Here is a 23521-nt window from a genome sequence, read left to right as displayed (position 1 = left end):
AAAAGTATGCCTTGCCTCACAAGCTCAGTTTCAATCATGTCTTTCCCTTCACTTGAATTCTTCCACAGCCCACGTTTTCCATCTTTTCTGAAAACTTCGTTTCGCAAGCAGTAATTGCATTTCCTCGCTGACAGCCTGTGGGCCGTGTGTGTCTGCGCCCATCTTTTCTGCACCCCAAACTGAAACGAAGCAAACAAAAACTGTTCCTGGTCAGCCCTGTTTAGCATGTGTCACCTCTTGACCCTCTGTGGTGAGCCAGATGCTGTGCAGGTCCCGTAGTCTCGCGCCTGCCAACTGGGTCAGTCTGCTGGCCTATCAGGGAGGAAGTGATCGGGTGGTGCAGCAAGCTGAAGTGTCTGTGCTTTGTTTTCTTTTCTTTTCTTTTCTTTTCTTTGCTTTGTTTTCTTTTCTTTTCTTTTCTTTTCTTTTCTTTTTTTTTTTTTTTTTTACTTTTTTTTTGCTTTCCTATACTTTGCTAAGGTTGGGTTTGTGAGAGGAAACCACTGCTGAATCCATGTTGTAGGGAGAAGAGGGACGTGCTGGCTTGGTTCAGCAAGAGTTTATTTGCTCTCAGTCTTTCCTGAAGTTTCTATCTTGCAGACCCTGGTGATTTCCTGTTTCCTTCTTTCTGGCCCTGATCCTCATAAAGATAGTGCCAAAGTGAGAGAGCACTATCTTACAGACAGAGAATAATTCCACTAACTTGTAAGCACTTAGTTCCAGATGCTGGCTAAACACATCCTTAAATGATCTCCTGTGAAGTTCCCAGGAATCTATTACACTGCATGTTATTTCCAGAGACAGAGGCTGAAAAAATTTATGACTACATTGAACATCCAGTTTAGGGTATTACATCACAGAAACAATGTGAAAAATTCTGAGCAGCCCCAATAAACGTACTGTAGATGTCTCAGACAGAGATTTGGCTGGTTTGCTTTTTGTTTTTTGTTTTGGTTTTTTTCCTCTGGTGTTTATTTGTTGGTGTTGGCAGTTTTTTTTAACCTTTGGTATTTTCAGAGTGAATGCAGTTTCAGGTCTGGAACAATTAAGTATGAAGGATGTGAAACATCTTTCTACACATCTGGTAAAATGAAAATTCTTGTCTGTTCAGAAAGGGGCTAGTTTTTGATTGCTCTCAGGTTTTGTCTTGTGTTCTGCTGGCACCAGTAGCTTTCCTCATTCGGTGCAGTACAGAAATGCCAAGGTTTTCTGTATTGCAAATTCGTTGCAAGTTGTGTGCATCATGGAAGTCAGAGTGAGTTGAAGAGGCTCAGCGGGAAGAAAATGTAAGTGGTTTAATGGAGATGTAGAGGAATTAAGTGCTGCGACCAAGGTTACACAGGAAATCAATCTACCCTGCAGATCAGGGCTGTACATCTCTAAACTGCACATCAGTAAGTCAAGAGGGAGCTGGATTGCGCTTTCAAAGAAATGAATGAACTTCAGATGAGGGAACATGAGCTAGTAAAGCTGGCTTTCATCTGGGGGCATACGCTTCATCACCCCAGAGCTCACTTGTGTGATCTCACTCTCTCCTCGCCTCCTTCACTCCCTCTGTCCCTTCTTCAATCCATGCAGGTCCCTTCTTCTTCCATTGGCATGAGCTGCAGATTCACAAAAGGAGACTGAAAAGGTGTCCACCTGCAGCCCAATAAGGTGGCATATTTACCTCCAGTAAGTGGCCTTCCAGTGAGAATGGCAAACCTTTGTTTGTGCTGCAGCTGCATAGAGTCTCTATGTCTCCATAGAGTCATAAGCATCTCACTGGCCCCCTTGCATGACTTTGAGTGTGTCCTTTGATTTTTACACCAGCTTTGCAGAAACTCAGTTCAAGGAGGCATGGATACTATTCTGGATACTGTTCTGTTTAGGTTGCAATGACCTTCCCTCTCAGTCTGACTTGAGTCAGAGATCCCTTAGGGCTCTTCTCAGTGGACTGTCTCACCTGTGCAGGGTCTGAGAGTCTTGATGCTGCAACCACTCAACATCAGAGGGCTTTTTGGAAAGCAAGAGAGAGAAAAAGAATGCATTTTTCTATTTCAAGGCAAAAAAGGGTCAGAGATTCCCCAGGTAAGCTCAGTTGTATCTGCTTGACAAGAAATGATCCTAAGGTCGTTTTAAGCTGCACTTCACCTTTTAGAGAGCAGCTTTTAAAAGATGCAATAGCTTCTATTTTTCTTCTTGTTAATGTCTTTAGGCAATTCCCATGAATGGCAGCAGATCTCATTGTTTTTCAGTGCCATGTGAATATTTGCATTAATAGGGACTTTGTTCACACTGCCTGCAGTTGCTTTTTTAAACGTGGTGCTTCTGTGTTCAGGGAAGAGGGAGGGGAAGTAGAGTGTGCAGTGTTTTCAGATGTTTATCTCATGCATGATATTTTCAAATTGTAATATGCATGTAATGCATGTAATTTAGTCCTTTCGGTAGGCTCATATTTGGTATAGGGCACTAGAGCACAAGTTATCTATCTTGTGCTTATATAGCTGAAGAAAATGTTACAAAAAAGGAGGTACATATTTTGAGTAGATGAAGTAACAACACACAGATACATGGCCTACAGCTGTGCTTTAGACCACTGCTGGTCATTCCCACTATACATCCTCCAAGCCCATGTCTGCTATAGATGTACAGAAAGGCAGTATTTTGGGGCTGGTCATGGACTGTATGAAATGGACTCTGATGAACACCTGCTCCCAAACACCACATTTCTTCCGTTATGTAGCTCTAAGTGAAACCCAAAACCATAGTTGGTGTTTCTTGTGTTTAATTGGCAAAGTAGACTTAGAGTGCATACACTGAATACTGGCTATATGCCATAAAAACTATGCATACTTTGCAAAGAAAAATTAATATCAGAATTAACCCACTGGAGACCTTTTTCCTCCCCTCACCCCATCATAAAGCTCAAGCAGACTGAGACCATGGTGCCAGCAGATCTGTAATGCAGAGAAAATTCTTGTGCAAGATTCATATAACAGTTTTGAATACATGATGCCAAAAACGTGGGTAAAGACACTCCTCACAAATATGTGCAAAGCCCTTGTATCATGAGGTTTCTCTGAGAACTGCAGATTATTCCCATCTCTAGTAATCAGTTCAGAGCAATTGTTGCTGTCCAAATCTCACTTACATCGGCTGGTAAGTAACTGTTACTTTGAAACTCCTGAGTGTTCTGCTTTTGATTGAACTGACGAGAAAAAAAAAAAAAGGCAGTAAGTGAGATTATGGAAACGATTACAGAGAGGTATAAGTCCACTTCTTACTATATCTACCTTCATTATTCAATTTAAAACATTCCACTAGCCAGCAGGATAGCAAAATGGTGGGGGTTTTTTTCCAAAAGTGTTGGGGTTTTTGCCTTTCCTAATTAAGGTGCCATCATTCTGAGCTTGAGAATCCTCAGAAATGCTGATCCTCAGAGTGCTTGTCTCAAGGTTAAGTGTGCCCTTTTGCTTTTTAATAAGGTAAAAGGACACAATGGTGGATAGGCTATCAGCAGGGATAAGCTTAATATTGAGTTTACCTGTTGGGACTCACAAAGGCTTCAAAGTATGCATTACTGTGCAGATGGAATTTGCTCTACCCACATTTGTCAGTCCTAGGTCTTGGTATGACCTAGCCTGTCATGTCAGGCATTTCATTTGGGCCAATAATCCAGGCTCCTTTCAAGCCAGTGGAGAAGGAAAGGCTCTTCTACAAGGCAAGTCTCCCCATCCTGAGATTCATGTCAAGGATGGTTGTCAACCCACTGACATCAAGCACAGAGGGCCCTTCCCTGCTGACTGGATGGCAGTCTGTTGGCCAGCCTTTTGTCAACATTGGGTGCAAAGTCCTGTTTGAACCAGTGCTAGCTGAAAGACTGTCAGACTACTCTTAAAACATGACCCCTTTTCCTGCCCCTAGACAAGACATAAATTTATCCTCGTCTGAGAGGTTATAAATCACGCTCTGAGGGGCCAGGAGAAAGGAATGTGTTATTAAGAGGAATCAGTACTCTATGTTTGCATTTCATTAGCACTAAGAGGCCCCAGTCAGGATCAGAATCTGGGGAGATGTGACACAATGGGTGGGTGCAAGCGAAAAGCAGGAGGGAGTTTTGAAAGAGGTCACAGGAGATTTTTTCCTGGCCTGTTGGAGTAGGGCACCCCGTGAAAGAAAGGCAGCATGGAAGAAAGAAAAAGAAGCTGATACACCAGTGATTGATTGCAAAGGAAGGAAGAGTTATGGGAGATGTTAACTGTACAGTCAGATGCAATTTTGATGGAGTAAAACAGAGGACTTAAATGTCCCAGTCACTGTCTTATGCCTCATTGAAACCAGATAGGTAAAGCTGCTCTGAAAATGGTGCCAGCCAAGGTGGTTCATTTTCCCAGGTACTAAGTGCTAAAAATGCATTTACCTGGAAGAAAATGGGAAATGCATGACAATCAAATGCAACAGGGACTACATCACACTACCACTCAAAATGTGTAAGTGGGTATTTGCTGATAGCAGGTCTGCTAAAATCTTCAGATTCAAATTGTGTAGGAAATCGCCTCCTGTAAACATGCCCCTTGGGGACCTTTGTTTTAGAAAAGGCTTTGAATATCAGACAACTTTTGGGTAGGTTTCTAGTGACTCCAGTGGAATCAGTCACTAAATAATAGCATTGTTTCACCTGAGGGTAGACTGTCTTTCAGAAACAAAAATGGCCTGAAGTTGTGTCAGGGCAGGTTTAGGTTGGATATTAGAAAAAGGTTCTTCACCTGGAGGGTGGTTGGACACTGAACAGACTCCCCAGAGCAGTGGTCACAGCACCAAGCCTGACAGAGTTCAAGAAGCATTGGTCCTGTGCAGGGCCAGGAGTTGGATTCAATGATCCTTGTGGATGCCTTTCAACTTGGCATAATCTGTGATATTCTGTATTCTGGGATTTTTTGAGCACAGTAACAAAATTTCTTACTTCTGTCCACCTGGACATGGCTAAACAAAATGCATCCAGAAATCTTCACCACTTTTTACGGTTTGCAGACAGGTTTAGCCATTTAATATACTCCATGACCATGAACACATCTGCAGGAGATGCTAAGTTGGCCTCTGGATCAAGGATTCCTGTGGACACAATGGTGACAATTGTATATGCACAGGAAGGTTCAAAACCTCCAAGCTCCCTGTCCTATTCCTCCTGCATAGTCAAACCAGGGTAGCCACAGCTCTCATTTATGAGCTAGGGAAGAGGTATTCAGCAGTCAGCCTTTCACCCTCTCCCTTGGGAAGAGCGAAATACCTGGATTGAGGGCTTGAATCAGCACAGGGCCTCAGGTTAAGCTTCCTGAAAAATACCTACTTCAGGGCAAGGCCAGGAAGAAATCTCATCCAGGTCGTGATTTTATTGGGCAGCTGATTTTATTATTTCAGCAACCTGTAATGACTCTCACACCCCAAAATCACTTGAATGCAGTTAATGCAATATAAGTTGCTGCACATAAATTACACTTTTTTAGTGAAATAGACATGAGTGTTGCAGAAATTTAAGGTCACTTCATGGACAGGGCTAAGGAAACCCTCACTTCCTCCCAGGCTGAGTATGGGGATTTTGTATGTCTGAGGTGTATATTTAAACTCCACTCCCAGTGTCAGTCAACAAAATACAAGGTCAAGTTACTGGTTCTTGTGGTAAGACTTGCCAAATCATCCCTAGCCTTACTTCTTCCCTCCCATGTAAGTACACTTACCAGTCAGGAAGAAAAACAGTGTCTGATCCATATTCTTGTTCTTGTCTTTTCCAGCCACTTCCACATCTACAACTGGGACAAGTCATCTCACAAAATGTGACGTAAAGCAGAAAGCCTTCTGTGTAAATGGGGGAGAGTGTTATATGGTTAAAGACCTCCCAAACCCCCCAAGATACCTGTGCAGGTAAGAAATCCTATTTGCCTCTTTTCTTGGAGCCACTAGTTTTCACAAGTTTTTTCTTTAAAGGAGCACCTGAACAATTTCTTCTTCTGAACTTGCATTTCTTCGTTTTTAACCATGTGGATGTGAAAATAACATACCAAGACTGACATCTGTGTTCTATATATGAGGCATAGCAGAGACTAACCAGGAAATCTTCCCACATGATAATGGCACAGCAACCTCCATTGACGTTTGCACGGCACAAAGTAACACAACTTGAGCCTCATGTTACAAATAATGAAACAGATACTGTAAACTAGATACACCATATTTAGCTAAAAAAAAAAGAAAAAAAAAAAAAGAAAAGAAAAAGAAAAGGTGTGTGGATAACTGCATTGAAAATTACCTTTTGTACAGGAGAAACTGTTATTTTTATTGTCTGATGTAGTAACTGAACAGTTTCTGAGGAGATCAGATTCACAACTGGTTGTTGTGTTTAATTGCATGAAAAGCAATGAATGTCACGTTAATTGGTGGAGATTACTATCTTGCGTGAGGATCAGGAAGACATATGGATTTAGTCTGAGGGTGTGCTTGGGCACCTTCCTCAGGTCCTGGCCTGTGCTCTTTTGGACTGTTACAATAGTCCCTTGTCTTAGAGAACACCCAGGAAGAGCTACAGAGTTTATCTGCTGCCTGGGAGCACATCATGTAGCATTTACCCCTGGAGATGAACTAGTCATAGGGGCTGCTTCTCTCTAGCTTGAGAGGCAACTCAGCATTCAAATCTTGGTGCCTAAGAGGGCTGAGTGGAAAGGGTGCACTTCTGTGAGAATATTGCTGTTTTTCTGACAGACAAGAGATGCTGGTTGGTAAAGACTGTCATCAGCTGTAACTGCATAATTTTTCAGTCTCCTGGGACTAAAAGTGAAAGAACACTAATTGTGAAGATAACTTTGGTGGGTGAGTTAGATGAAGGTCTATGATGCTCTCATTGGGCCAGGAAGATATTGTCTGCTTGTCTCTGTTGTTAATGTAAAAAAAAAAAAAGAAAAGTAAACAAACAAACCAAAGAAAGCCATCAAAAACCCCCACCAAGCAGCACAATATTCTGGTTTACCTATAAGTTTTCTTTTTTTTTTTTTTTCTTTTTTTTTTGTAGACGGTTTATGTAACCTGCACTTCACAGGCTTTGTTTTGCTTTGGGTTTTCAGATGGCTCTGCTGCTGAAAGTGATGTATGTTTCGTTGATTTTAGGATCACTTGTAGCTAAAGTGAATATGGAAAAGTGTGCTGTGGTGTGTTGGGTCCACTTTTGAGAAAGATTTGTCTGAAATGTGCATGATCATTTTAAACCAGCAGTATAAGATGAGCAGTTTGCCATGACTCCTCAGGGCATGCACAAGAGCCTACCTGTGTGTTCAGAAAATTCCAGGGCAGCAGAGCTGAGCATCTGGGAGACTTGCTAATCATTAACATTGTCTTGCCAGTTTCAGAGGTGTCCCATTTTCACTGGTATGGGGACTTTTTTTTTTTTAATTCAGAGATCTGTGTATGTTTTTTGATGATGTTATAGACTGGCTAATTATTTTAATACTATATATCAGAGACGTTTGAATGAAGTGGGTGCTTTTTCCCCATGTTGTAAGCAAGAAAGAACCTTTAATTCTGGGACTGGATTTGAAAGAAAAGGCAATTCCCAGATTTGGCAGATGTACCTCTCCCTGGGTGGTCCAAGACCTATTTGGAAAAAGCATCAGAGCTTTAAAGTTAGAGAGGGAGAATCTCATTTACAGTAAGGCAGTGGAGAAGAATTCTTATCCTGAGAACAGTCAGGGCCATTGCTATTTTGCAGAACCATTTGCTACGCCTTCTACCACTTGCCAGAACTGAAACTTTATGTTGAGTAGTAAAACAGGACGCAATACAGCTACATAAGAAATAAAAGCATGAGTACTTAAAAGTGGGTGTACTGGGAAACTGAAAAGACAAAATACAGTTTTCGTCTTATTTCATTAAAAATACAGATGTCTACTTTTAATTCTAGCATTCCAGTGTTAATTAAAATAAGTACCTAATCACTGCACATTGCCTTCATTGTTCTGAGAAAATAAATCTACTCCCAGAACATGCCTGTGGAAACAGAATGCTTGAAATATGGTACTTGCTCTTCATATTTCTGCCTCAGTAGCAAGTTCACATTTTTCCATATGGTCCATCTGTTGAGAGCAAAAACAAAATTTTTAAAGCATGAGCCATATCATTCTAAATTAGTTTTATCCCTAACCAAAAAAACATGACTCAGATTCAAAACAACCATGGAATTTTCCAAGTGATATCTCTGGTTTTGTAAATCCCCTATTCTATGAAAAAAAAAAAAAAAAAAAAAAAAAGAGGGAGATACCACATTCATCTTCTGTTAAAATCTTGCTATATATTAAAAAAAAAAAATAAATGATCCAGACAGGATCTGATCTTGCTCTCAGGGGTACTGATGTGAGCTTCAAGAAAATTTCCTGCTTTCAAGTGGTAACCATGTGAAATACTCAAGAAATATGTGAAGATTTAGACATTGTACAGCTACATCTATGGTAGCATGTATGTTCCCTATGTTTATTTTAATTATGGCCCCAGACTGAACAAAACAGTCTCAAAGTAGGACAGATGAAAAAGGAAGCTTTGAAACTGCTTAAATAAACTAGTGTATAAAACTTTTGGAAGCTTCACAGGAACAGGAACCACATTGTGAAAATGTCATAGACCTTGGAAGCCTGGATGTTACTGGCTTCCTATGAGACTGAGATTCCTAAGTCATTTCTGTTCACTTGGAAACATGTCCCCACGTTTACTGAAGACAGAAAGATCGGGTAGCTTTTTCAATAAATACAAAATTAAGACCAAAATTCCTATCATTTCCTTCTTACTTGAAGAAAAATCTGTATGAATATAATATCTGTAACACTTTTAAAGTGTTCTTTTGAAGTATCATACAATGAAGGCCTTGCTAGTCTGACTAACTGATTTCTTACTCACAGATATCATCTTTTCTAGTGCTTTTGTTGTTATTGAAGAAATGAATTTACATCTGAATTTCACTGGATGAAAATAAAACTGCTCTCTCAATGAAGTAGGCTGCTGCTTTTCTTAACAGTAGAAGAGTGAATTACATACTTCTTAAAGACATAACCATTTTCTATATCTGTCTTCGCGTAAAGGCCTTTCTAGAATAGAAATGGGCAGAAGGTTATTCAAACCAGTGAAAAGGTAAAATTTGTTTCAATGATGCAAGGAGAAGTTCCGGAGATATTCTTTCAAGAGGTGGGATAGAAATACTGGTTCTGACTTCGGCAGTGAAATGGGCTACTAAATATGAAAGTACTGTACTTCCCACGGGGGAAAAAAAAAAAAAAAACACAACGAAAAACAACCAATCGAAATGTTCTCCCCGAATGCATTTGTTTGTGGGCAGTAAATGAAGTGGAAATGTGAGTTTCTCATCCATTCAGCCGTTCCTCTCCTGCCGAAAAACAGTTTGGTGATGTGCATTCGGTGTTCTGAGATGCATCTACTGAATGCATGCAAATGCTGCTCTTTGCAGCTGCTGTGTGTAGAGGAAAAAAGCATTTCTTCTATTATACGTGGTTCAGTATCACGGGTTTACCCAGTTAATACAATAAATAAATAGTCCGAGTAGCCTTCTCGAAGGCAGAAGGGAAATTATAAAGCTCTCACAGCACAAACCTTTTGCTCCAAGTTGTTTAGCTTCAACTATTGCTGGCATCGTAAAAGAAAATGGAACATGGATAATGATCCAGAAGAGAAAGACACGACAAGGAATAAAGTCTGAAAGCTTTGAGTAGGACAGGGTGTTTTGAAAAGGACACAATCGCAAGTTGTTTGTGAACTGGAAACAGTGCTGCACTGCACATCTGAGCAATAAAATGCCTTTAGCATTCACACATCATCATGAGAGGACCGGCTCATCCCAGCTTTCCTCTCAGATGGCCCACCCTGGGCCCATTCTCAGGGGCAGGTGCTCCAGCCCATTTGCTGACAATGGTTTCAGAGAGAGTATAAACACACCTGAACTGTTTTCGGCACCATCTCAACAGGGCTGACCCTGGTTGGTCTGGAAGTGATTTCAGCTTTGTCTACACCAGTGCTCAAGTTGTTTTCATCACCTCCACAGCTGCACCAACATCTGAAAACAAGCACAGAGGAAGCAACCCACCAATGGCCAGTGGCAGGAGCAAAGCCTGAGGCTTTTGATCAGCAGCATGTTCCTTGGGATTGTGTAGGGTTGAGCCTGACGAGCAAGATGTAGAGATCTCTGTGAATGGAAAGCCATGCGTGTGCTAATACCAGCTTTCCAGGGACAGTTATTTAACAAGATCACAATAGTGGAAAACATTTTTACTCTCATTCAGTAGCACAGATGGAAATGCTTTCTATCAAAGGCATTTTGCCTTCTCTCAGAGATGCAAGAATTCTTCTGTCATGCCCAGAAATATCACCTTTTCGTAGCAGAGTTATATTTGTTGCATTTTTCTCAACTGAATGTATCTGTGGAGACTGGGATCTCTCCACACTGGGTACTTATGAAAAGATGTGACTTTGGCTCTGGAGAACATAAACTCCCTTCCTTAATAAGCAAAATAATAATAATACGCTCAAAAGACTTATCTGCAGATTGTCAAAATATGTATTTTATTATACAAAAACAATTCCTGCACGGCTTATTTGAAGAAAATACTAGCATTTATGTCAGATACTGGTCCTCTGCCAAAGGTATTTTCTGGAAGTCCCACTTGTGCAAGAGCAGTATCCTTATCTGCTAGGGCTAGAGGCAATTGTGGAAGAGCAGAATTTAAAAAATCAGGACAGTTTTCAACACACATGAAACTCAGATGGATAGAAGAGATGGAGGATTGTTCTGAACAATGTGCATTTGCAAATAAGAGAGTTCTTCAGCCCCTGGCAAGTAAATGATGAAGAAGTTTGAAAAAGAGGCTAGCACCATATCATCAGCAGGAGAAGACGAGGGAGAGATTCTTGCACCATGGCGAACTCATGGAGAACATCATAAAGACAAGCAACACAAGTGAGACACATTAGAGGAAGAAGATATCAGGTAATTTCAGATTACATACTGAGTAACACTGGAGAGAAGAAGGAGAAAGAAAGAAGACTGAAATCTGTAGGTATTTAGTGTGGTGGAAAGTCACTCACACTTATGTCTGTAGGACTATAGTGGTATTTTGGGAGCCTGAGCTCTGCCCCAGAATGGAGAATAAAGGTGAGGGAAGAATTGACAGGCAGCAGCAACAAACACAGGCAAAGCACAGAAGAGAACATCCTTCACTATGACCAGGGAGAAAGCTGCACTGAAGTTTTCTGCACAGGAGCTTATGAACTGAAAGGACGGAGAGCTATGGGGCTTCTTTTGAGAGCACTTCTGCCTTCTCATCTTACTTAGTGACTGGACTGACTTTTTTTCCATTTGTCAGTCATGTTGAATGTACTTCACTTTGGGTTTGAGTTTGTCTTCTCACTTTTTGGAATATTTTTGGCTTTTCTGTGATTGTTGTATCAAATACTCCTCCTCGAAGCAAATTACCAGAAAGCACAATATACCCTTACAGAAACAGGGAAATAATGGTATTTTTGTAGATTTTGTGTGACTGGCGAAAGCAACAGTGCATTGCAAATCTGAAAAAAGAACCCAATCAGGTCCCTTCATGAGGTGGAATAAGCAGTGAAGCGGTACACATTTTTGCTAGCCATAATTCTTTTTTTTTTTTTGAAACAGACAAGCAAAAAGACTTCCTAGATTTTTTTTTTTTCTCTGATGGATTTTTGCTGTAAATTTTGCAGAGTGTTGTCTTCTGGAAAGATTACACTTTCTTGCCTCTTTTCTGATCATTTTTCACTAACACCTAACCAGGACGTCACTTAATGCACTCCCACTCCATAGACCAGCAGGTGTAAGTCTGTTAGTGCAGTGGTTTTGGTGTACTATTGCTTATCACGTTTTTGCCCTTTAGGTGCCAACCTGGATTCACTGGAGCAAGATGTACTGAAACTCTGCCCATGAAAATCCAAAACCAAGAAAGTATGTTAAAATAATCTGAACTTTGCTTTCTTCCCCAACTACAGCAACAAAATCAATAGTACTTGGTGTTTTCACAGTTCAGCTGGAACTGGCCTCTTTACTCACTAATTTATGACTGATTCTCTAAAGTACAATCTGTACACCATGGCATTATTGACCTCCAAAATGTTTCTCATTTGTGTGATTTTTGATCTTTCCATTCATTCACAGATGCATTTGTTTTGCACACACTGGCAGTTTTCTCGTTTGGGAGACTGCTGTAAAGTGCAACCCTAAAAGAGCAAACTCATGGAGTGATGTACAGATCTTGTGTCCTTGCTGCCTTGTGGAAAGTGCATCCTAATACCAATTTGGGACTCTGGAATGGTGAATTTCTGTCTCACATCTTGAAACACACTTTGATCTGGATTGGTTTGGTTTTGACTGGTTTTTCAGGGGGGGATTTCTTTACATTTCCACAGAGCAAATGAGTTGCTCTCAACGTCTTGAGCCATTTTGACACGCTAAACCGAGATTCAGTTTCTGAAAGTGAACCCACCAAGTCATATCAGTTCACACTGAAGGAGCTTCTTTCCTAGCATATATTCACCTCTTCTCTTTTCTCTGTTTTTTTTTCTCTACCATTTTTTTGTTTGTTTTTCCTCTCAGGTGCCCAAATGAATTTACTGGTGATCGCTGCCAAAACTACGTAATGGCCAGCTTCTACAGTACGTCCACTACTTTTCTGTCTGTGCCGCAGTAGAAGCATGCTCAGTTGGTGCTGCTTTCTTGTCGCTGCATCTTTCTTTCAATTTTTTTTTTGTTTTTGTTTTTTGTTTTTTTGTTTTTCTTTTTTTTAATCTGTAACTAGATTTGTTGCCTAAGGCCTAATATTGATTGTCTCTGCCTGTTGCATGAAAACGGTAACAAAAAAAGCAATTGCAATACTCTCCTGGATTGTTTGGCATTGAGGTTATGGGAAAATGCAAGACATAGGAACTCTGTGAAATTAACACTGAGTGTGTGATATGGACTCCCCACTGACATCAAGCAGAAAAAGTACTAGAATTATGTTTCAAAGTCTCTCATTTTATTTGCTACAAAAAGCTAATGAATCATGGTACAGGGCAGCACTCCCCCAACAAAGAGACAGGTAGCCAATCCTCTACTTGTATATGAGATTTGCATTTGGAACTACAGGTTAAAGGTTATTGAGGTGTTTACCTGATTTCTAATGAGCACATGCCAAACAGGATCAAAATGTACTTTCTCCTCATTGTCTGAGTTTCAGTTGAAAGAGCACATAAACAAAAAGAAAAGGGAGGGAGATGGCTGAAACAATGGGGTCTGACACATTTTGGGTCTATTGGGGGTAACAGGTGTAAGAGACCAAATATTTCAGATTAATTGGTAAAATAAAAGTATCAAACACACACACAAACAGAGAGAGGACTTTGTGTCAGAATTCTGGTAGAATCAGCACTGCAGTTGTATCCCATCAGTTTTCTCATGAAGGAATGGGTTTATTATTATTATTATTATTATTATTATTATTATTATTATTATTATTATTATTATTATTATTATTCAGGGAAGAAACAGAAGGTACACTAAATAGTTACTTTCTCTCACTGGCTATATCAAAGTTGAAGATAACATATAAGAAAATTGCTTAGATCTTACATTTTAATGCATGTGTACTATGCGCAATTAATTGCTGCTGGCATCAGAATGTGCTGTGATCTAAGAGCAGTATGATAGAAAGAATTTTTTTGATGGATTACTTGCCAGCACAGAAAGACTATAGGCTATCTTAATTTAATTTCCATTACTATATAGGACAAAAAGCTGTAAGCATGTGCTGGACATTTTGGAGCCTGAAGAGATGCATAGGTTTTCTTGTATATTGATGGATGAAAAAGGACCATATATAATTCATATAGCTTCCCATCATGGAAGCTACCCATGTAAATCCCAAGAGTGATGACTGGAGACCAGACCTTCCAGCACTCAAGTGTGTATTTTATGCCCTGATTTAAAAGCTTTATTAGTGTGAGTTATTTTTAAAATGCCTTTGGTAACTATGGATTTGAAAATTTTTTTTTCTGTGACAGTATTTGTTTACGAAATGTTAGATTTAAGTGGCCTTTCCTTTGTATTGTGGTGAAAAGTGCAGTTAAGTTTTTCTGATATTAGAAGAATAATTTAAAAGGAGGTGGTGTAAAAATATGAGATTCATTTTTTGCTGCTGAATTTACCCTGAAAATTTTAGAACAGTTGCATGTTGATTATAAATTCATTTTCCTATCTAGGAGAAAAAAAAGAAAGGAAAAAAAAAAAAAAAGAAGAGTTTAGGTGGGTTTTCCTTCGTTAGTTTTTCAGTTGGGATATTTAAAGACACCAGTTTGAGATTTTCTCAAGTTACCTCCATGGAAAAGGCATAGATGCCCTTGCCTTGCTGCGAGGACTGTGCTCAGTTACAAGTACTTGAGTTGGTGCAGTCTTTCCTCTCCTTGAAATGCACTGGAGGAGAGCACACCACTGCCTGCCTCAGGCTACTCTGAGAGCCCCACTCCATGCTTGTGAACTTCTGGCCCTTCTGCCCACCTTGCATCTGCACTACAATTCCTGGTTTCTTATGCAACCAGAGATGTGGAAATGACACATTTATACTTAAAAAAAAAAAATTAATGAAGAAGCCTTTATATACTTTTTATTATTAAAAAAAAAAGAAAACCACAGCATACCATTTAAGAGGGGGTTTAGAATGAGATTTCTCTTTAGGCAAATGTTGCATCTGGGGCATAAAGCCAAGCTCATATTTTGCACCAAGTGTTGCGGATGATTGACTTAGCTCTATAGATGCAAGTACAGATCAAACTGGGATGCTAAACAGCATGAGTGCCAGTAGGAGACAAAAACTGTACGTGAGAACTATACAGTGCTATCTAATTTTGCTTGCTTTCAGAAGGGTCTTTCTTCATTTGGAAAGAAACAGTCAATGGGATTCCACGCCAAGTGTGCCTACTGATGAGCTGTTACTATCTTAATTTGGCTGTTGAGGAAAAGTTGGCTTCAGAAATCTGCCCTAAAATTGGTATTTGAGAGTCCTGAAGTTGTGATCTTTGCTGAGGGTCTTTGCAAGGTTAGAACAAGGCTGCCACTGAGCATTCTGGAAACCCCTTGTCCCAACAGAGTGCAAGGCTAACTGGCTTATCTTGGCAGTGGTTTGGTTATCCCCAGACAATTCAGTTATCATAGCGCACTAGAAATAGGTTGAAAAGGCACACAGGAGATTAGGTAGCTCTCCAACTTAAGAAAAGTTATTCCACAGAAATGCCTTTCCTTTCTGTCAATGGAAGTGTGAGCATAACTGGGAATGGACATGAGGGAGGCTACTGGAAAGCCCATGTTTACACTTACTGTTTACACTGGCTTCCAGCTTTACAAGCACACCAAACCATAGGACAACCAGTGGTTGCTGAGAGGTGACGACTGTGAAATCCCCCACTGCTACAGTTACCTCCAGCACCGCAGATACACATATTTCCCCTTCAGCTGGCGCTTCCCGCCTTTGTAGTTCCAAGGGAAACTGAAGAACAAACTGTGCTAGCGTTTTGCTAGTCTCTGGAGCCCGCTGTCAGACCCTGTAATGTCCTTTCCTCGAGCACAGCAGTCACAGCTGCTGGCGGGGATGCTACCCTGCCGTTCTGCTGTGACCGTTTCGACTTTGAGGCTCGTGGTCCACCACTGCTCCTTAAAGACAGCAGAAGGCAGTCCTCAGAGTGTTCCAAAAATACATCTGTTCCGTGCAGATATGTTGCTGTATCTGAATGCTCACACATTCACTCCCTTGAGGTCGAGGAATCAAGGAAAAATGGAGGGGTAATAATTAGTTAGCATTAAATGTTTTGGCTAATTTTTGTGTAGTTGTGCATGAAAGCTCTTAGAACAACACTGTGCAGAATGATCCTTGGGATTAGAGACAGTGACAGAGCTGTGAATCAACAGACAGTTGAGGAAGCTTTTCTAGTGCATAATCACAGGTAAACCCTTTGTCCTCTCAAATGCCCTAGATAGACCAAGGATCCCATCCAAAGGGCCAATGGATTTGCTTATTTTGCTAGTGAACAGTGAATTCAGCTCAAGGGGCATGCTCTGGCCCTTCTTGGGCATGAATTGAACATGGGTCATGCCTTCCCTCAGCATGAGACACCAGTTTAAACTGTGTCCATTTCAGCTCTGCCGTCGCTGATAAGCAAGGGGGACAGTACCAAGAAGGGCAGAGGGAAATTTTTGTTTAGATGACAGCCCCTGCCTCATATGGTCAATATGAATCTGTTTGAGGCAATAAAGGGGGCAAGAATTGAGGAAAGCTCTGATATCCTAGAAGGGTGGTCAAAACTGCAGTTACTCTGTGATGGCCTTGATTTTTCAGTCTTTTCGTATGAACTACAGATCTTCAAAAGTACATTTTTAGTTGTTTTGCTACCTCAGTATTTCTCAGTTTCTATATATTTCTCAAGTGTTCACATCTGTATGAGGCTATTATACAAGCTTACTGGAAATTTTCATTTTTTAAAGCCCTTCAGCGCCCTAAATTGTCCACTTTATGTGCTGAGACCAAGACCCCTAAATGATACAAATTTGAAAAATGCCATTGTGCATCTTCTGCTCAAGGTTAAAAAAGATAGTTTTTCATTATAAACTACTCAATAAATGTTAATTAAATACTAAAATTGCTATGATAGAATACTTCAATTAGGAAAGAGCAAATTTTCCATTCTTCTAAGGCTCAAACCAGTTGTAGGATAAAACTTTTACAGGAGCCATAGGACTCCAAATTCAAAGTTCAAAACCTGTTTTGCTGCCTGAGTACCACTGAAATGAATCAAAATTCTTAATACAAAGTGGATCCTAAATGTCACAAAGACACTGTATCCTGATCCCTCAAACAGAATTGTCTGACATTTAGGGGTTCTGTTCTGTGATAGCTTAGGAGATTTTAATTTGTTCCCAAATCAAATTACATGAAAAAGAATTTCTTTTTAAATTTCTCATTACCCACAGAATACATTTAATAAGAAAACTAAACAATACTTTAGAAACATGACGCCTTGCTGCTTCAGAGTTGAAATGGGTCTCCCTGGACGTCTCTGCTGTTGCAGTTGATCCAAATGTGTCCTTCCTTTGTCAGGTACAAGATCTCTACAAAAAAACTGAGGTAGTCCTCACCCCTCACAGTGTCTCCAGGCTACCCACCCACCTAGATCTATAGAGTAGCCACTCCAAAGCCTTGGGTGCCCAGTAGCTCTGGCACACCACTCAAGGACGGAGCATGCAGTTCTGGAGGATTTGTTCCACATTTCCAGGCATCATCCTCTTGTTCTGTAGACACTGTACCTCAGCAGTTGTAGTTTTAAATAACTTTGCTTCCTATTTTTTCCTCCAATACTATCATGTCCCTCCTCAAGTCACATCCAGAATGAGAACTGAGCTGTTAAAAATAACTAATTGAATTTATTCTTAGAACACCTAGACAAATATTCAATAGAAACCACATTGCATGCAAAAACTATGCAACAATAATTGGGTTAAATAAGAAAATATCAAAAATAATAATCTGTTTATAAAATGAGAAGCGTTGGAATATTCTGCTTTCTTTTGATCAGGTCTAGGGAATGTACCTAGGAATACCATAGACAAATAAGAGCTACATAACATGTAGGTTTGAATAAACAATGCATGTTTTTTCAGCATGTTTTTTGTTAGGTTTTTCAGCCAAAACATATTCCCATTTTAAGTACCAACTTCTTATTGAATTATCTGAAGTAGAAACTGCATGATATGAACTACTTCCCCTAAAATCAAATCACGTTCAAACTAGGTGTCTTACCTATAAGCAAGCATAATTACAGCAATGTATATGCATGGGCATGTCATTCATTTTATTGAAGATTTAACCAAGCTTTCTATGCAACTAATGTATATCATTAGCAGAGTTTAGGTAGGCATGTAATACTGGCTATTTAGGAAGAGACCTGGGTGGATTCCAGCTTACTTAACCCTTAAAATGTTACTGATTGGCAACAAAGAATTTGCATTCTCCATGTGTGCAAATTACACTAAAAAAATCTATTTGGTGAGAAAATTAGGATTGGATTTAAATTTCACAGCACACAAGAACAAAAAATGGCAAGGGCTACCATGGCTATGGTGTTGGCCCTGTGGGAAGGGTTACCTGCTGTGAGGAAAACCTGGGTTCCTCCCTACCCCCAGCTACTGGGGGTCTGGGGGTGCTGATTTAGGCATGTGATCTGAGTAAGGAGCATCAGGCCATGCACCCCAGGGTCCATCCAGCTGGCCAACAAGTTGTTCTGCCAAGGCAGTACAGCCCAAAGACAGGGAAAAATGGGCTGGGTTTCTCGTTTTCCAGAAGCCAGAGCCCTGCGCCAGCCAATCTGCAAAGCAGACAAGGACTCCCAGTGCTGAGCAAACAGTGCCAGCCACCTCCAGGTCACAACCTACAAGAGCAAGCATATGCATTCTGGGGATAGAAGCAGGTCCAGGAGAGGGAGTGATGCACAACCCATCTGCAGGGGGACACCGCCCTTTGTAAAGCATCCTTTTGCTTTCATGGTCCCACCCGGAACCAATCAACCATTGCACTTGGCATCCTCAGGCCATAGCCCCTCTCATCTCAGCAACATCTTTAAGGGTTAATGGTTCCTGTGGCAGCTCAGGTCCCCCATACATACATATTTTTGTGTATAAGAATTGCAGAAGGTCTGGTCACACAGCTTAGAAAGGCATACGTGAGCACTGCCCCCGTAACCGGGTGCCCCTTTGTCCTGTTTCATGTGCAGACACAGAATAGTCATAATTCTCATATGTGATTTATTTTTGAGTACAGTGTATTGCTCTTTTCTGAAACTTTTTCCTTTTTCTTTCTTTTTTTTGACAACTTTCTGCATTGGCAGAGCATCTTGGGATTGAATTTATGGGTATGGACCAATCATTCCTTTTAGCCTGCAGATTCTAGACCCTGAGAGATAAACCCCTTTTTATTTTTTTTCTCCACCTCCCCTTTTCAGTTCTTAACCAATTTCTTTATGCTTTAGAAGGGATCATACAGCTATAACAACAACCCTTGTCAAAGTGTTAGTGGAGATCAGTTCACTAAAATGGTAATAGTGACAGGATATAGCAGACCTAAGGAATTCTAGGAATTACTGAAGTAATCATAACATAGTGTACTTTCCTTTCTCTGTTGTACAGTTTTGACATTTTCTTTGCTGAGTTCTTCTGAGGTTGCCAGGTTTCGGAAACACTGTAAGCATTAAACAAAATGCTTACCAGTATATTAAAAAAGATAAACTGTTATGGCCACTTAAAATTCTGCAAATTTGCAGTTTTGAGCTCTGGTTTCCAAGCAAAGTTTCATGTCTAAAACCACATCTAAGTGTGCAAATCAGTTGCCTATACATACGTGTAAATGATATTACATTCGTTTCCAGGTCTGTAAATTAGAAGTGGACTGGAAGTTATTTAGGAATTTAAGTAAGACTAGACTCCAGATCCTCAAGTCAGCAAATATATTCAATATTTCTAATACTATACTCATGTTGCATCCAACCAAGAACATTGGCACTGTATTTTTACATCTCAACTTTAAATATAATAGAAATAGATTTTTAAAGTCCTCTTCATGAGTAGACTCTACTTATCTGACTAGCTATTCATATTCAGAGGTACTAATAACACGTCTCTTGAATAGGTTAACTTGAAATTCAGGTCACTTTTAGTTTGAAATCTCCTATAATTGTCCACAAATGAGAAAAAACAGATGGTGATGCTTTTCACACAGTTTTAGTTCGTGTTCTTATTAAAAATGCCCCCACAAAATGTCATTAGCTTAAGCTGTGAACTGTGGAAAACCCATTACAAGTCCTAATTTAAAAAACCACTCACAATCCAACTTATTTTTGTTATTATCACAAGGTAATATTAATTCTCACTCATAAGTAATAGATTGTAGTAGAAGATACATGGCTACATAAACACTTGAGTAGTTAAATTAAAATCCTTTCAAAAACTGACTTGCAAATTTTGTTTTGTATAAGAAACAATCAGTGGAACCACCTCTTGGAATTAAATTATTTTAAAAATCCCTAGAGACCTGTAAGAAGAAAAACTTGACAACAGAATAAATTTAAGACCATATAGATAACCAATTATGTATAAATTAAAATTATGTGAAATTAATTGCATAATGTGCATGTTTGGAAAATTGCACATAGAGGGATTTAATATCTTGACTTAAGTCTTAAGTTGATTTGATTTCCCTAGCATTCTGTATGGGAAAAAATGTATTGAAATTATTTTTAATAATTTAGCCTTTTTAATAGGGCTAAAACCTTTTCTAAATTTTCTCTGCACATACAATTCTTTACAGACTTCCTTGTAGGGCTGCTGTTAGTTATTTTCAGGGTAGTTTGATCAGCACATGTTACTTAGCTGAGCATCATTATTAATATTTAATAACGTAAATATTAATACTGGTCAGAGAGAGAAGCCAGTTTTGGGGCAAGATGTGGTATAACCTCAAATGCCCCACACGAGTTCAGTCCCTGCTTTGTAAAATTTTTCTGGCCTGAAACAGAGAGTCCAAGGCTTGTCTTCAAGGTGCCATGCCATCTGCAGAGTCGTGACCAGAATCCCTGTCCCCTCCCAGCCACCAGCATCCCCTGTCGTGCAAATTGGCCCCTGAAGGACAGCAGGACAACCCCCAGTTGGCCCCTGCTGTCCCCTGTCAGCCAGAAACACAGCCAGGGTTACATGAGAGCTTGCTGGTTTGCTGAGCATGGCATGCCCAGAAGCACGTGCCTTCCCAGGCGGACATTCCCCCACAGATTTTGGGGGAGGGCATGGCAGCACCACCATTCCCACACACCACGTCAAGCCGGATTGTCTGTAGAGCCTCGTTTTTTAGGGGTACAGGAGGGAACTGAGGCATTGAAAACAGACCAGGAGGTTTTAATTTTCCATGCCCCTTAAGTCCTATAGTCCCAGCAGACATGCTGGTGCAAGGAGCGTTGCTGCTCCCTCGCTGCATCCCGCCTCCCCTGCAGTGGGGTGAGTGCCCACAAGTGTCCAACACAAAAGTAACAAGCCTCAGCCCAGTGGTGACCTCAGCCAGGCCATCACCAGCCAGCATCCCAGCTCGTTTGCAACAGCCTCACACCAGAGCAAACCTCCTGGAGCCAGTGCAATTTTTCCCTGAGTATAAACAACCAAGCAGAGTTTCCGCTGTTAATTAATCTTCTTCCTCCTCTCCCTTCCCCTCCAAGAAAAACAGGTTGATATGTCATTACTCATTTTGCTTCCACAAGCTAACAGCTGACGGCATGACAGTTAAAAAAAAAAATAAAAAAAAATATTCAAAGCTTTTCAAATTAGCCCCTAAATTGCTTAGCACAATTCTCCTGTTTCCTATGACATCCTCATAATACACCATTTCCATGGCTAACTAATAAGCGCTTTCAGAAGGGGCAAAAGTGGGAAGGGGATCAAGTGCCACTAACTAGGCGAGGAGTTATGCTGTATGAGAAATCCCTTCACACTCTGCTTCAACCTTTTTTTTTTTTATCCCTAAGCATTTCTTCTCTCTGTTTTTTTTCCAGTATCAAGCATGTTGTGCCAGGCCTGCAGTTGACTTTTCAACCCTTTAATCTTGTCTTTCCCTTTATTTCACCTTCCTCTCTTTCTCCTTGTCCTGGTTTGGTTTGGTTGGAGTTTCAGCCCTTTCTTCCTTCCCTTTTTTGACTTTCTGTTCTTGGAGTTATTTTTTTTCTTTAATTCATTTTTGCAGCATTCTAGTTTTACCAAACTCACTTCTTCTCCCCCCATTCCCCTCCTTGTTAATAATTGGAGCTATTAATTTTGTCTGACAGTGCTCATGACCTGTTTGCTGGTGTTTTGGTTTGCAGTGGGTTTGGCTTGTAGGAAAAATTTGTTCCATGGTGCCGTGCATTGTATCAGAGAAATTAAGATTTCTTTTTGCTTTTCGGTTTGTTGCGTGGAGTATTTGCCACTTGCTCACAGCAACTTTAAAACTAAACCTGTCAAGCTCAGGAAACACCTTGAAGGGAAGACTGATGCCTCTTCAGCAAGGAGTATTTTTCACTGAACTGGTGTGTCATTTATGACAGCACATCATTTGGGCAGAGACATGTGGTACATGTGAGGGACCATTGTGCACCTCTGTACCTCCTGGTGAATTGCTCCACAGACCTTACATGTTCATGTAAACCCCTTGCAGCAGGAATAACGCTGGCTTTTATCCCAAAAGTAGCAGCTCTAATTCATTCATTTATTTTTAATCACCTGCTGGTACTTCAACTGTGGTCAATATTGCAGGTCATTATCAGACTGTCTGCTTAATCAAAAATAAGACTTGAGTAAAACTAGACATCCATTTTTGTCCTAAAAGTGGGAATGCAAATCCACATCTGTAAAGCGTCAGCACAGAACGCGCCTCTGTTTCAGCACTCCCTGCATAACGTTTCCCCAGCAGAGCACTCAGCAGTGCTCTCTGCCAAGCATGAGCGAGGCTGGGAAGCATCAGTAGCTCCAACCCAAACATTACCAGTGCTACTAACACCTTTGTAATGCTGAAATATCTCCGGTGAATGAAATTGGTAAGAAGTTGTCAGCACTGAGCAAGTTGCCACCCTAGATAGAGAGTTCCTTTGTTGGTCACAAAGAGATGCAAGTAGAAACTCAACATTTCTCTCATACAAGGCACTGCTGGTTGTTGATATTGCTGTGTTTTAGGAGAGCAATGGAGGAAGACTCTGAATTTTATGACCAGAGCTCAAAACATATCTTCATTTCCATTGGTGATATAATTACAAGCCAAGCTCATGTCTCAAATGTGGAAGAATATTTTGAAATCTCTCCTGTAAAGACAGCTGAGATACAAATTGACATGGGAGCAGAGGGACATTGGATATGAAAACAATCCAAAGAAGATAATAAGAAAATAAATTTCTCTTAAGACCTGTAAAATTGGCTTTCATTCCAGCTGTCTTTGCAGAGTAAAACTTCCAAAACATTTGCAAATTCGTGTTATTACCTTAGCACATTGAATTTTTATTTCTAGCAATCGCTGAGTGTTTGTCAATTGTGAAGTTGTTGCTTAGATATTATTCTCATTGACTTAAACAACAAAAAAAAACAAAAATGAAACAAAAAAAAGGCAAAAAAATAAAAACAAACAAAAAAACCCAAAACAAAACAACAACCAAACAAACAAAAAAACCAAACTGACTTTTGATTGTAATTGTACTCATCTCCACTATTGTGTTAAAGAGTTTGTGGTGTAGCCCTGTTTTCCTTGCAGTTAATAAAGAGTCTGCCTGAAGTGTGGTGGCCGTGTCTGTGTGGCTGTGTGAATTTGTGGAGTGGTTTGTAGCATGCCAGCTGTTGATGATGTGCTCCTTGCCTAGCCACCCTCCATGTTGTGACTTTCTCTTTTTTTGTCCCTTT

The 23521-nt window shown here is 40.2% G+C and overlaps 1 protein-coding gene across 16 annotated transcripts in view; it reads left to right on the top strand.

Moving 5' to 3' along the window:
• Nucleotides 1-23521, top strand: part of NRG1 (neuregulin 1) — a 442486-nt gene that overhangs the window by 404291 nt on the left and 14674 nt on the right. For 12 of the 16 annotated variants that reach the window (XM_027653076.1, XM_027653077.1, XM_027653075.1 and 9 more), the window contains 3 exons: nt 5772-5901; nt 12641-12699; nt 18952-18975. In XM_027653076.1, the coding sequence (XP_027508877.1) occupies nt 5772-5901; nt 12641-12699; nt 18952-18975 (213 nt within the window). Of the gene's footprint in view, nt 1-5771; nt 5902-11924; nt 11993-12640; nt 12700-18951; nt 18976-23521 lie in introns of all 16 variants that reach the window. The other 4 variants (XM_027653069.1, XM_027653067.1, XM_027653068.1 and 1 more) reach the window with 2 other exon arrangements.

The sequence above is a fragment of the Corapipo altera genome, unplaced genomic scaffold (genome assembly GCF_003945725.1).
Source record: "Corapipo altera isolate COAL_440 unplaced genomic scaffold, ASM394572v1 61305, whole genome shotgun sequence".
In the NCBI taxonomy this organism is placed as follows: Eukaryota; Metazoa; Chordata; class Aves; order Passeriformes; family Pipridae; genus Corapipo; species Corapipo altera.
This window is presented reverse-complemented; position numbering and strand designations above follow the sequence as displayed.